This window comes from Pundamilia nyererei, unplaced genomic scaffold (assembly GCF_000239375.1).
Source record: "Pundamilia nyererei isolate P.nyererei 1_Seehausen unplaced genomic scaffold, PunNye1.0 scaffold00072, whole genome shotgun sequence".
NCBI classification, from domain to species: Eukaryota; Metazoa; Chordata; class Actinopteri; order Cichliformes; family Cichlidae; genus Pundamilia; species Pundamilia nyererei.
In genome coordinates, this window is record NW_005187473.1 from 541,965 (window position 1) to 553,884 (window position 11,920).

Sequence of the window (11,920 nt, forward strand, 5' to 3'; positions counted from 1 at the left end):
GGGGACCCTGTGACACCCCATTGAAGAGCCGTAGGCTGTAGATCTCTTAAGATCTCACTGTTGGGCTTGTAAGGCCATGTTACTCGTAAATTTCTATCTTGTTCAAAGAGAAGATATAAAACACAGTTCTAAGCTGATCGACCTCAGTGTTCTCCTTTTTAAAAAGAATCGATAAAGAATCGAATTGTTAAACAGAATCGAAAATGGAATCGGAATCATGAAAATCTTATCAATACCCATCCTTATGCAATACACTACAGAAATCTATGAGAACAGTACATAGCCTCTGCCGACGGCACTTGATACTAATGAAGAAGAACATAGCAGGAAGACAAAACAGGAGGACGGAAGAAAACGTTGTTTTTTTTAAAATGCTTTCACAGTTTAAAAGAATGTGAAAGCATTTCACAGAAAACAAAGTTGAATGCAGACTGCGCAGCTGAGCACGACAGCACTACTGCAGAGCACCAGCATTTAAAGCGATGGCACCCTGGAGCTATGACGTCAACTCTGAATGGGTCAGTTTGGGGAGTTACACTAGTGCATCTTGTTGATACCTTGTTTATGTTAATGATTGTCCAGTAACCTTTATGTTATCGTGAATATCCCCAGTGAGGGACAAAAAAGGATATTTCTATTCTATAATAGCTTATCTGTCGGAAACTCACTGTCTGCTACTTTTTTTTTTTTTCCTCTTCCACCTAACGTTAGGTAGTTAATCTGTGGGTCAATATCAATTAATTATGTCTATAAACAGTTGAACAGTGCATCAACCAAGAAACTATGACATACAACCACATTTTTGATTAGTAACTATCTTTTCTAATTCTGTTTTACTAGTATTAAGCACATGCGCATAGATGAGTTTGTCCTGTGAAGAGGTTCATGCACAGTCATGTCAGCCTGGTTATCATCTGCAGCTGGGAACAACATATCAAACATGAGAGCATGTCCAATCATAAATTCATAAACTGAATCATCTCTAAACTCTGAAAACTTCTGATTTCAGACTGAGTAAAAAAATTATTGTGATTTAATTTGAAGCTTTATTCGAACTTATGGACAGAAGGCATATTTGTTAAATACTACTAGCAATTTAATTTGCATTCCCAAATATTTTTACTTATTTCATTTTTATTCTGATGGTCCTTTTGAGTAATGTGAAAAACACATTTGATTATTTTCAAATTCATGTTTCCTGGGTCGTTATTCTAATTTGCTGTGGTAGGACGACACAACAGAGTGATATTTACAGGTGGGTAGACTTGAGCAGGCGGAGCCTAGAACAGGAGGTTTGCCCACAGGAAGTGGAGTTCACAGTTATTAAAACTGTTGTTGACTAATCGAAGAAGAACTGGCAAATTAGTCGACTACCAAAATCATCTTTAGTCACAGCCCTACCTCTCCATCACAAAAACAAGACAACATTTTGGCCACACGGTGGTGCTGAAAACTGCCTAGTTAACAGTTAAATGTGTTACCTGGGGTCCTCCACGAACTTCTCGATCAGCATGACATCATCATTGAAGGATTTTCTGGCTTCCCGCCGTGCTGACTCCAACTGCTCCAAGAAGTCAGAGTCTGAGCGTGCAATACGCATGCCCTGCAAAATTTTAAAGACAGATGAGTTAGGGTGGCAAGAGTTTAAAGACCACTGACTAACTCAAAGCATAACTCTGTTCTGGGCCCAACTTAATGTCAATCTGTCACGGTGTTGACGTGTATCAGCTGATAAAGGCTGGCACTGAGATCAGCTGATCTGCCAGGATTGGACAAAAGCTTGACTTGATGCATCCTCTCACCTTCCCCCCTCCTCCACGAACTGCTTTGATCATCACAGGGTATCCAATCTGGACAGCCTCTGCCTGCAACTTCTCATTAGATTGGTCCTCTCCATGGTAGCCACCTATAATTGGCACGCCAGCAGCTGACATGATATGCTTGGATGTGCTGAAAAACAAAGTAAAATAAAACACATGAGTTGAAACACATGGTTATTATTTATCTTTCCTATAAATTTGGGTTACAGCAAAGAGACCAAACCTTTTAATGCCCATATCTCTGATGGCAGATGAGGGAGGCCCAATAAAGATGATTCCTTCCTGTTTACATGCCTCAGCAAACTCTGTGTTTTCTGACAAAAAACCATAGCCAGGATGGACCGCCTGCAGATACAAAATGTCAGCAGCAAATAAGTAGATTTAAAAAGGAAACACAAAAAACGGTTACAACACAGAAATCAGACATAAGTGATTAAAGAAGGCTAAATACTATAATGAAAAGAATTCCTTACGTGTGATCCAGAATTTTTGGCCACTTCCAAAACTTTGTCCATAGAGAGGTAACTCTGCTGGGAGGGTGCAGGGCCAATATGGTAGGCTTCATCTGCCTTGAATAATAACAAAGCAAATACAGGTTTAAAAAACAAAAACAATGTCATATTTTATCAATTAAAGGCAGCTTCAGGAAATTATAAACAACTACTTCTTATAAAGTAAAAGGATCCAGTGTCTCACCATAGCTACATGCATGGAGTGTGTGTCTGCATCACTGTACACCGCCACTGAGCGTACACCCATCTTCTTGGCTGAACGCATCACACGGCATGCAATCTCTCCTCGATTGGCAATCAGCACCTTTTCTATCCTTCTCACCCCTGGAAAAGACAAACATCACTGCTCCAAACAACCTCAGCAAGGTGAAGGACTTGGACGTACAGTGTGTGCAAGTCAGTATTTGTAAAATTGGAACAAGATCAGTTCAGAGATTAATCAAACAAACATGCTGAACACCATCAGCTCCTGAAATGGCTGCATGTTGCTTTTCTGTGTAGTGCATGTGATTTTTGGACTTTTTGCATCACTCTTAGTGGTTACTCAATCTTTTGGAAGTTTTGCATGTATATTTATGCTTCCTCACCTCCTGAAACAAGCCTCACGCCTCTCGTGCTCCATGACAGCTTCCTGTGGAGAGACAGAAATAACAACTTCAGCACCACTCGATACTACATAGGCTGAGCTGCTGCTAGAGCAACACAGCAGTGGCACAGGCAGCTCATCACAATACGCATTCAAGAAACACATTGCAGTCAGAAACAAACTCCAAGCTAATTTGAGCTAGTTAGACAGCATGCGAGGTTGCTCCCACAAATATGTTGTGCTATGTTGTGCTAGCACCATTAGCAACGCTAGCAGACAATTTGCTAGCCATTTAACCTTGGTCCATTCTCATATATATCAGGACAGAGTCTCGGTGTTGAATGCAAATAACATTTTCTGCAGGTCAGAAGTCGTGTCCACAGGCTTAATGCTAGCGCCGTGTGCTTAGCTCGGAGAATAACATTAGATAGCCTCCCAAATTGACACCTGTAAGCTATCGTTAAAAACGAGTGCGCTAATTGTCGAACCCTATATAAGACAAAACAGCCCTTCAGTGCTCTTAGGTACTCACTGCGTGAATATCCGCAGGCCCTGCAGAGTTGGGAAACTTAAAATAACTGCAGCCATAGCCACCAGCTGCTGAGGCTAGCTGTGCTAGCTAGCTGAATGAGCACCTGAAAAAAAAGGTCTCGGTGCTGGACTGGATAAGCCAACAATAGAAATGTGATCGACTAAAATGTATATCTCAAAACCACAGCGACTCTCCGGTAAATTTCGTTATCATTATTTTTGACCTCTCCAAGGACTCGTAGGGGCGACAGCCAATTAGAGGGGAAGGATAAGGAGGCGTGAGTAAGCTGCAGTTCTCAAAAGTCGTCAGCAGATGGCAGCATTTCTCTGTCGAAAAGCTTGAGAATTAAAAGTTAACAGGGACTCGAAGTACAAATTTTACTGCATTCAGAACGTTGAATGCATTTTTGTTGCATCCCTTAAATTATTTCAAGTATTATTTTTAATTTTTGTGCAGTAAAATACAACATAATGCAATGAGTATTAGTTTGTAACCTTAAGAAAGGGGGGCAAAGTATGATGAATAGAGACTATTTAATAACCATGTTAGTCTGTACTCTCGCACCCATTTGCTTTTAATGGCATTATTTATAGCTTTCTCGTGCGATTAAAAATATTCCACTCTTAAATTATGAACAATATTTGTTTCAAACGAATATTGAACATGCAGTGAAAAAGAAAAATTAAAATTACACAAGACATGAAAGCAACAACAACAAAATTAAAAAAAAGAGACAACATTTTAAAAAAAAGTTTTATTTATTCAAATTGTAAATACCAGACAAACCGTCTTTGCTGTTAACAGAAGAATGTGACAAGCCAAATGAAGGTTTAGGAAAAGAACAAGTGAAAGAGCAAGTGTATGAACAAGCCAATAGCACCCCCACCACCACCCCCAGTCCAGTTTCACAGTGAACTCTTCGCCATTCAAATCCGTTCGTATCCATCTCTGCGGCGATCTCTGACCACAAGGAAGCTCATCAAACTGATAAGAATGAGACACACGACGGCTGCCCCGATGATGATGGGAATGATTCTCTTGTTATAGTCAGCCCAGCACTCCACCTCTGAACCATGGAGAGAAACAGAGCAGCAATTATGTGTAGGATTTAAGTAAAATACCTTTTTTTTAAAAAATTCTTTTCAATAAGAAATTTAATGTCTAATATTAAACTTTTAACATCTAATGGGATGTCTTTACACACAGTCAGATCATAACAGAGCTCTCATTCTCAAACACGGGAACCTATACTGACCACAAAAAAGGCTGTAAACCTGAAGGGTTGTAAGATGTTGTCCAATTTGTTCATTTTTTCTGCCTCAACTCTAAAAACCTAACTTTGGGCAGGAGATATTTGGTTTCCATTCATTTGTTGCTGTGAAAGCTAGTCACCTTTTCCATACTGTCCTTGAGACAGGTTGAAGGCCTGCATCTGCACAGGAACCAGCTTGATCTTCAGCTCAGACGACATCAAAAGCAGATTCTCAGACTTGCACATGAAGCTTTGACCGTTAGCAGTTTTGAACAGCTTTTCATGGGCCAACACACCTTTGTAAGTCTTGTCTGTTGGGAAGAGGATGAAGCACAAGAGTAGTTAAATTTTCAGTTTATGCTGGGCATCTGAATCACACACCAGCTGTTTGCTGCGTCTTTTCCTTTGGCTCTTACTGGAACAGTCTTTGCAGACAGGCATGGGAGACAAATGTGCATTCATCTCGATGACGTAGAAAACAGTCTTCTCCTGGGGACAAAAACAAAAACATTTGAGCTGATTCATAAACAACAGAACATTACAGCCTCGATGTGAACGTGGATAAGGCAGACCTAAACTGAGTAAAACTGACTATGATGTGAAGAAAGGTATCCACAGCAGGCATGAGGATGACACGGAGAGTTCACCCAGCAGTGAATGAGTGTTGTACCTTTTTGAATTTGAACTGCAGGCTGGCACCATTGTCTGGCAGTGTGAGAGAGAGAAGAGCCTCTTCTTTGCCACAGTAACCACTGACCCTAACTCTGGAGGGGTCCAGGTCAAAATACCAGGTTTTCTGATTTCAAAAGGAGAAAAGTAAAGGCTCAGGATCAGCATTACAAGTCACCATCTCCTCTCACTTTCTGTTTGATTTCTGCGTTACATTGAAGAAAAAGACAAGCAAATCTTTCCTTCTGTGCTGGGTCACATCTGGATCAGTCAGTGAAAAATAGGAGCGCCTCACAAATGACTTAGAATCAGATGATATCTGTTAAATATTGGAGCCCAATCAACGTCACGCCCAGTGTCTCAATTTTAATCTATATTATTATAGCATAGACAGAAAAAAATGATTACACTGAGGTCAGGTGGAAACGACTTTCAAACCGATTGACTCCCATGTGAAACGATCCAACTAACTGAAAAAAAATAAATAAGCTGACGGCAGTTGGAAATTTTTGCAGTGAGAAACCAGCTTGTGACACCTCACAAAGACATGCTGATACAAACACACACTTTTTGCAAAAACTGCTGAAAAGCAACAAAATAAAATTCATACTAATACACAAAAAGAAGCATGCCATTGACCACACACACACACACACAAGTTGCAGCCGCTGACCTTGTTTTCAGTGACCAAGAACTCTGCTCCCATGGTAATTCTGATGCAGGGTTTCCCTCTATCTTTCTTCACATAGTTTCCTGCACCCATATATTAAAAAAACAAAACAAAAAACAACAACAACATAGTTTTGAACTCAAGCATGCAAAATTATAATGCATGCCACTTTCAAATATTTCAGTTAGTCACCTTTAAAGCCATCACATCTGCATCCTTCTCTGAATAGTAGTCAACAAATGAACTGTAGGCCATCTGTTTTGCACACTCATGTTTCCCAAATTCTTCACGTATGCACAGTGAACTATGAATCAATATTGCTTGCAATTCTTAGCCTTCAAAATATGAAATTAATCAGCATGACAGACGATCATTTGTGTCAGGTTTAAAGATTATTTTATCTTCCTTACGTCCCTCTACCTCTTGTCCCATTACACCAGCATCTCTTTGTCTGCTGTAAATGAACAGGGGATTTGGACCATGCATATACATGGAATAAAACAGGTGTACCTGTTTGAGGAGTGGCCTCAGATGGCTGCAGGACTGGCCGGTAGATCTGACCCTTGGAGTGAAGCTCAGACTCCAAAGCAGGCTGGATGGAGCCATTAGTGCTCTGAAAGTGGACACCTGGTAGAAGATCACACCTGTTATTTTCATTGTCTGGTCATACCCAGTTTCTTTTTTCTTGTTTTTTTCTTATCCCTTGCATAAAGTTGTATATCATTTAGAAATGAATAAATAACTAGTGGAAGTCTTCGCAAAATACAAACACAGAACCCTCTTTCAGTAAGTACTTACCTGAAAAAGGGAAAAAAAAAAAAAAGAAGAAGAAGAAAGAAACTATGGTCAAATGCATTAAGGGGGGAGTGCAGTAGGTCCACTATCTTGAATGCCCTTCACCCATTAACTCCAGTCCAACACAGCTACTTCTTTATTAACCCAGAGAACCAGAAACGATTGAGCACTCCAGTTATTTGGAACAGTCTGAACCAGTATAGCAGCACAAGTTGGATGAGTTGGAATACTGTTAGTCATGATAATAAGTGGAGCAGTATGGCTCATTTTAAAAGCACAGCTGCAAAGTGCTTTACTGTTCGGATAAAACTTACATTAAAGAAGTCAACATACACTATACACACAAACATGTTTTCAAACATACAGTCATCCATTCATTTGTACTGTGCACATATACTTCTATAGAAAGGTGTGAACACATAAGGAAAAATAAGTTTTCAGCTGCCATTTAAAACTGACTAGCCGACAATGGCTGTTCCAAAGTTTAGTAGCTACAACTGCAAAAGCGTGGCCACCCGTGTATTTAAAATAAATGATCGGAGAGGCCGACAAGGTCTGTGGCAGATGCAGGAGTGACAGATGCAGGAGCCTGTCCATGTAGGTCTTACATGGACAAAAAAAACCCCATCAGCTGATGGGTTTTTTTAATGTTACAGCCAGGGGAGGTTTGAAGCTCTAATTCTTGAGTCAGCAGAGCCTTTTACACACTGCATGCCTTAGCGCTCAGCGGCTCTGTGGTTTGTCACTTTACAGCCAAGTTGCTTTGGCTCCCAAACATTCTTAATATTATTATTTAGCATTTTTGGTCTTCATTAATTTCTGAAGTGTTATGCAGGTAAGTGGTGGGAAAAGGCTGTCTTAATGAGTCTGGTCAACAGTAAAAAAAATTAAAAGTCAAGTCATTTTAAATGAGTCAACAAAAACAGCATTTCAGAAGGTGCAGCATTTAATGACACAGATAATAGTGCATGCAGCATGAGAAGTACTTCTGCTCAGGTCATACCACTCTTTTTTGCTAAAACCACAGAGTGACAAGCGCGACATCTTTGGGACAGCTAAAGACCACTGTGTGGGAGAGGAAACCAGCGCAGTCTCATATATGACGTTTACCACACTACACTCTTGCAACGAAATATTACCATTTAAACAGAAGTGGAAACAGCAGTATCAAACAGAGTGAGAGTAAAACAATTGAAAATGGAAGAACTTTGGTTTTGACATGTAAATAAAAAACAATCCTGTCAAGTGAGTTTAAGGTCATCTGTCTGTGGATGGTTGAACTCCACTTGAATGCTATTAGACTTACCTGGAATGACAGCAGCCAGGAAGAAAAGATACCATCCACCTCGGTGGCCTTTTAGCATCGCAGTTAGAACACAAAAGAGAATAGCCATGCCACTGGATCAGAAGTGCAGCAGCTGTGCCTTGATGTCTAATTGTGAAACTGTTGAACACCTAACACCTAAATGAAGGGTGCAAAGGAAGTGAAGTGACAAAGGGGGTGGGGCAGAGACCGCTGCCTCACTCAGCATTGACACATCTGAAACTTTTGTTTTAAAAAGACAAGTTTTAAAGCCTTCCAGCTGTTAAATGCAAGTACCTTTGTATTTAGTGTTCAGAGAAATCAGGTTTTAAATTCTATGAAAGTGTTCTGTTCAATGAATTCCTAGTTTTTAGGGAAAATATTACTGGTCTAGTGAAAAAGAAAAAGATTACAATTCCCAGTCACATATTAAAGGGAAAAAAATGAACCAAGAGAGCAGAAACTCTTTTAAATGTCATAATCATTCTGTTTCCCGCTATTAATTTACATGGCACAGGCTGGCACTAAAGTGTCAGTTACAGGAAAAGGGTCAGGCAACACATGAGCATGCTCACAGATTCAGCTGTAGGTGATTGGGGTTGAAAGACTATTTAAACAAGAACACAGAACGACAAAAAAAAAAAAATTCATCAGACATTAGTTATGTAACCAGGTTTTTGCATATATTTTGTCTTAGAGCATTATCCAGCATGTCTATGTACATGGCATCACAAAGATGCAATAGGATCTGGATATACTGGGTCCTAGTTCAAGCCAATTCAATAAGTCGAGACAAATTCTTAAAGAGTTGGGAGTCGATCAAATAAATAAATCATCTTGATGTCTCTGGTAAAGCAGGAAAAATAAATGTCCTGTGGAATATTCAGAAGTTTAGCCTGGGAGTCAGAAAGTCATGCAGAAAGTTTCTTCAGTTCTAAAACTAAAAAGTGAAGAGCCCCAGGTATTTAATCCCTAGTGGGGATTGTCCCTTAAAAGGGCTGTTAACCCATTATTAATCATGTGCCTCATTACATGAGCCAAGGTGTGAAAAAAGGTCGTAGAGGTTTCAGGTGAAAACACTATGAGACCTTGTTGCACCCTATCATGTGACCTACTCACCGGATAAACAATGTCACTTGGGGTTTTGGGGCCTGGCAAGGGACTGCATTGTAGATGGCTGACAGTTGGTATCGTATGCCACTCTCTCTGTTCAGTGATGGCTTCTTTTACTTCTCTATCAATCCATCTGCCTTCTTGTTCCAAATTCGGAACCGTGGCATCTTTGAAAGAGTGACCTTTATCCTTTAGATGCAGATGTAAACAGAGTCTTGTCCTGTCGAGGTCTTTCTCCAGTGTAGAGGTCTGAGCACGCCTCACTGTACTGCACAGTGGTTGGCTGAAATTGTTTTTAACATGAAAACAGAACAACACTGCCCACAAGCAGCAAGACTGGTGACTGCATTAAAATACGAAATAGGCACTAGACTTTTGAAAATGTCAAAGCACAGCTCACATAATACCTCTTATCAATCATAAACTTAATATGTTGTCATTTTGCGCCAGCTCAGGTTTCTCAAAACCTGAGATGTCCTTCTCTGAGCTTTCACCTTCCTTTTTAATCAAAATGCTCGACTGTGGGAAGTTAATTTTTAAAATGATGTTCAGAAAACAGAAATTTTACAAGAAATCCACAATAAAATAAAAAATATCATTGCATTACATCACTTTCTGTTATTTAGCAAGATCTGATGTCCAGAAGCAACAGAGGATAAAAGGAGGAAAAATGTATGTAGCATGTTTCTTTCATCCATAGCACTTAAATAACCTAAGGTTATTATTAAAGGAACCATTTTTGAGCAATTTATTACTTAAAACATCTCTAGAGCAGCAAAGTGATTAAACCGGAGCCGGAAGCACAAACTAGGAGATAATCAGGAATTAAACAATGGTACTTAAGCAGGCAGAATACACATATTGAACCACAAAGGCAAAAAAATGAAAGAGATACAGACCACTAACTACGGGAGTGGAAACAGAAGGGTAACAAGAAGCAGGTGTTGATAGTCAAGACAATGAATTAGGGGAGGGAGTGAAAATTAAACACAACGCACAAGTTACAAATAAGTATCAAAATAAAAGAGGAAATGAACAACATCATGGCTGAAACAGAAATGCAGGAACACGAATAAAGTCAACATGGAGGAACACAGAGGATTAAAAGATGAGGATTAAAAAACAATGATATCTACAAACCAAAACACAGTAGTCAAGTAAACAACTAAAACATGAAAACAAGTAAAACTTAAATCAACATGAAAAAATAATCTGGGAAAACACAGAGAACCAAATAAGACCAGAAAACGCATAAGGAACAATAATAAACACCTTTCTTTTGTTTTCTGTATACTCCTGTTTGTCTATAATCCCCCTTGAATGAATACTGTTTTTATTTATTCCTGCTGTCTTACTCTTTATATATTGTAAAGGAGTAAAATACTCCTGCACCACATGTATAATGAAAGGAAAGCAAATCACAGTGTGCAGTAGCGGTTTTAGATATGGGCGACATGGGCGGTTGCCCGGGGCACAACGCACAAAAAAAAAATGCTCATACTCATGCTGACCCGATGTCATGCCAGCGCATATTGGGAATGGCATAGGCACCGATCGGTTTTCTATCGCCCATTTGCTGGGAGTAATAGCGCCCTCCGTTAGTGATGTGCGCCTGCTGCTTGCGGCACAGGGAGGAGAGGGCAGGAAGGCGGGGATTCACTGGCTGGCTGGAGCTGCATCTAATAACCAACAATAATATGATACAGATTTATAATTTGCACCGATGTTTTTTCGAAATTCTATACGCGAAAAGTGAGCGCGAAAGCCCTCGGTGCGCCTGCTCGCTGCTGAAGTCAAAGTAAAACTTTATTGTCATCTCTGTTACATACAGTGCAGTATATAGAGAGATGAGAGGATGAGGCTCCAGTTACAGCAGTGCAAGTAAACAAACAAGAGTAAGAAAATAAATATACACTTTAGGACTCGGGGTAAAGGGATCAATAACAATTTGAAATTTATAATTTACAGTTTGATGATTTAAAGTCTCACACACAACCTGTCGAAAGGGGAGGGGGCCGGCTGCTTCCAAATAGAGCACATTTCATTCATAATGATGTAAATCCAAGCCCATCATATTCATGATTTGAATCCTGGGTTGTGCGAAATCCTAGAAATACACCTTAGACAAAGTGAATCTGTGAACTAAGGTGTAGGTCTATTAGATTATGTTGTGGTGATCCTCGGGTTGGGGGATTTGTGTTCATACCGGAGTGCAAAATTAAAAGCAATGGAAGATGGACAAGAAAAGTTCAAAGCCATCAGGTGCTCATTTTAGAAAAAGGAGAAAAGAAGAGGAGGAAAAACGAGCAAAAGATGCAGGTAAGCAGATGTGTCATTGGATAATGGCAGGTCATCCTGAAACAATCAGAATCAGAATACTTTATTAATTCCTAAGGAAATAATGTGGGTTACAGTTGCTCCAAAAAAGAAATTGTAAAAATAGTAACAGTAACAGACTAAACTCCAAACAATACATTATGTTACAGATTTTAGTCAGTGTCAATTGTTGATTTGTCCTGTTCTCATTGTATGACGAATTATGGTGAAATTCAGTATGGTTTCAACAACAGCTCTATGTTAATGTACAATCCTTAATATGTTTTGTGTGTGTGTGTGTGTGTGTGTGTGTGTGTGTGTGTGTGTGTGTGTGTGTGTGTGTGTGTGTGTG

The 11,920-nt window shown here is 39.7% G+C and overlaps 2 protein-coding genes across 2 annotated transcripts in view; both read right to left on the reverse strand.

The window, feature by feature from the left end:
• Nucleotides 1–3,733, reverse strand: part of mccc1 (methylcrotonyl-CoA carboxylase subunit) — a 13,594-nt gene extending 9,861 nt beyond the window's left edge. Inside the window, exons 1-7 of the mRNA XM_005737017.1 lie at nt 3,451–3,733; nt 2,920–2,963; nt 2,517–2,656; nt 2,294–2,389; nt 2,044–2,165; nt 1,803–1,950; nt 1,480–1,603 (exon numbers count right to left, since the gene is read on the reverse strand). Coding sequence (XP_005737074.1) covers nt 1,480–1,603; nt 1,803–1,950; nt 2,044–2,165; nt 2,294–2,389; nt 2,517–2,656; nt 2,920–2,963; nt 3,451–3,506 — 730 coding nt within the window. The 5' untranslated portion in view covers nt 3,507–3,733. The remainder of the gene's footprint in view (nt 1–1,479; nt 1,604–1,802; nt 1,951–2,043; nt 2,166–2,293; nt 2,390–2,516; nt 2,657–2,919; nt 2,964–3,450) is intronic.
• Nucleotides 3,734–4,189: 456 nt separating this feature from the next.
• Nucleotides 4,190–8,372, reverse strand: lamp3 (lysosomal associated membrane protein 3). The gene is made up of 7 exons (XM_005736930.2): nt 8,143–8,372; nt 6,552–6,668; nt 6,045–6,124; nt 5,373–5,498; nt 5,119–5,191; nt 4,843–5,013; nt 4,190–4,516 (listed from the first exon to the last, which is right to left on the reverse strand). The coding sequence occupies exons 1-7, from the start codon at nt 8,228–8,230 to the stop codon at nt 4,377–4,379; spliced, it is 795 nt and encodes a 264-aa protein (XP_005736987.1). The 5' UTR covers nt 8,231–8,372; the 3' UTR covers nt 4,190–4,376.
• Nucleotides 8,373–11,920: the final 3,548 nt, after the last annotated feature.

Coding starts and splice junctions, on each gene's coding strand:
- lamp3 (XM_005736930.2), bottom strand. CDS start 8,230: ATGGCTATTCTCTTTTGTGTTCTAACTGCGATGCTAAAAGGCCACCGA. Junction 5,192..5,372: donor TGCAGTTCAAATTCAAAAAG/GTACAACACTCA, acceptor TTTTGTCCCCAG/GAGAAGACTGTTTTCTACGT. Junction 4,517..4,842: donor TCAAGGACAGTATGGAAAAG/GTGACTAGCTTT, acceptor TCCATGGTTCAG/AGGTGGAGTGCTGGGCTGAC.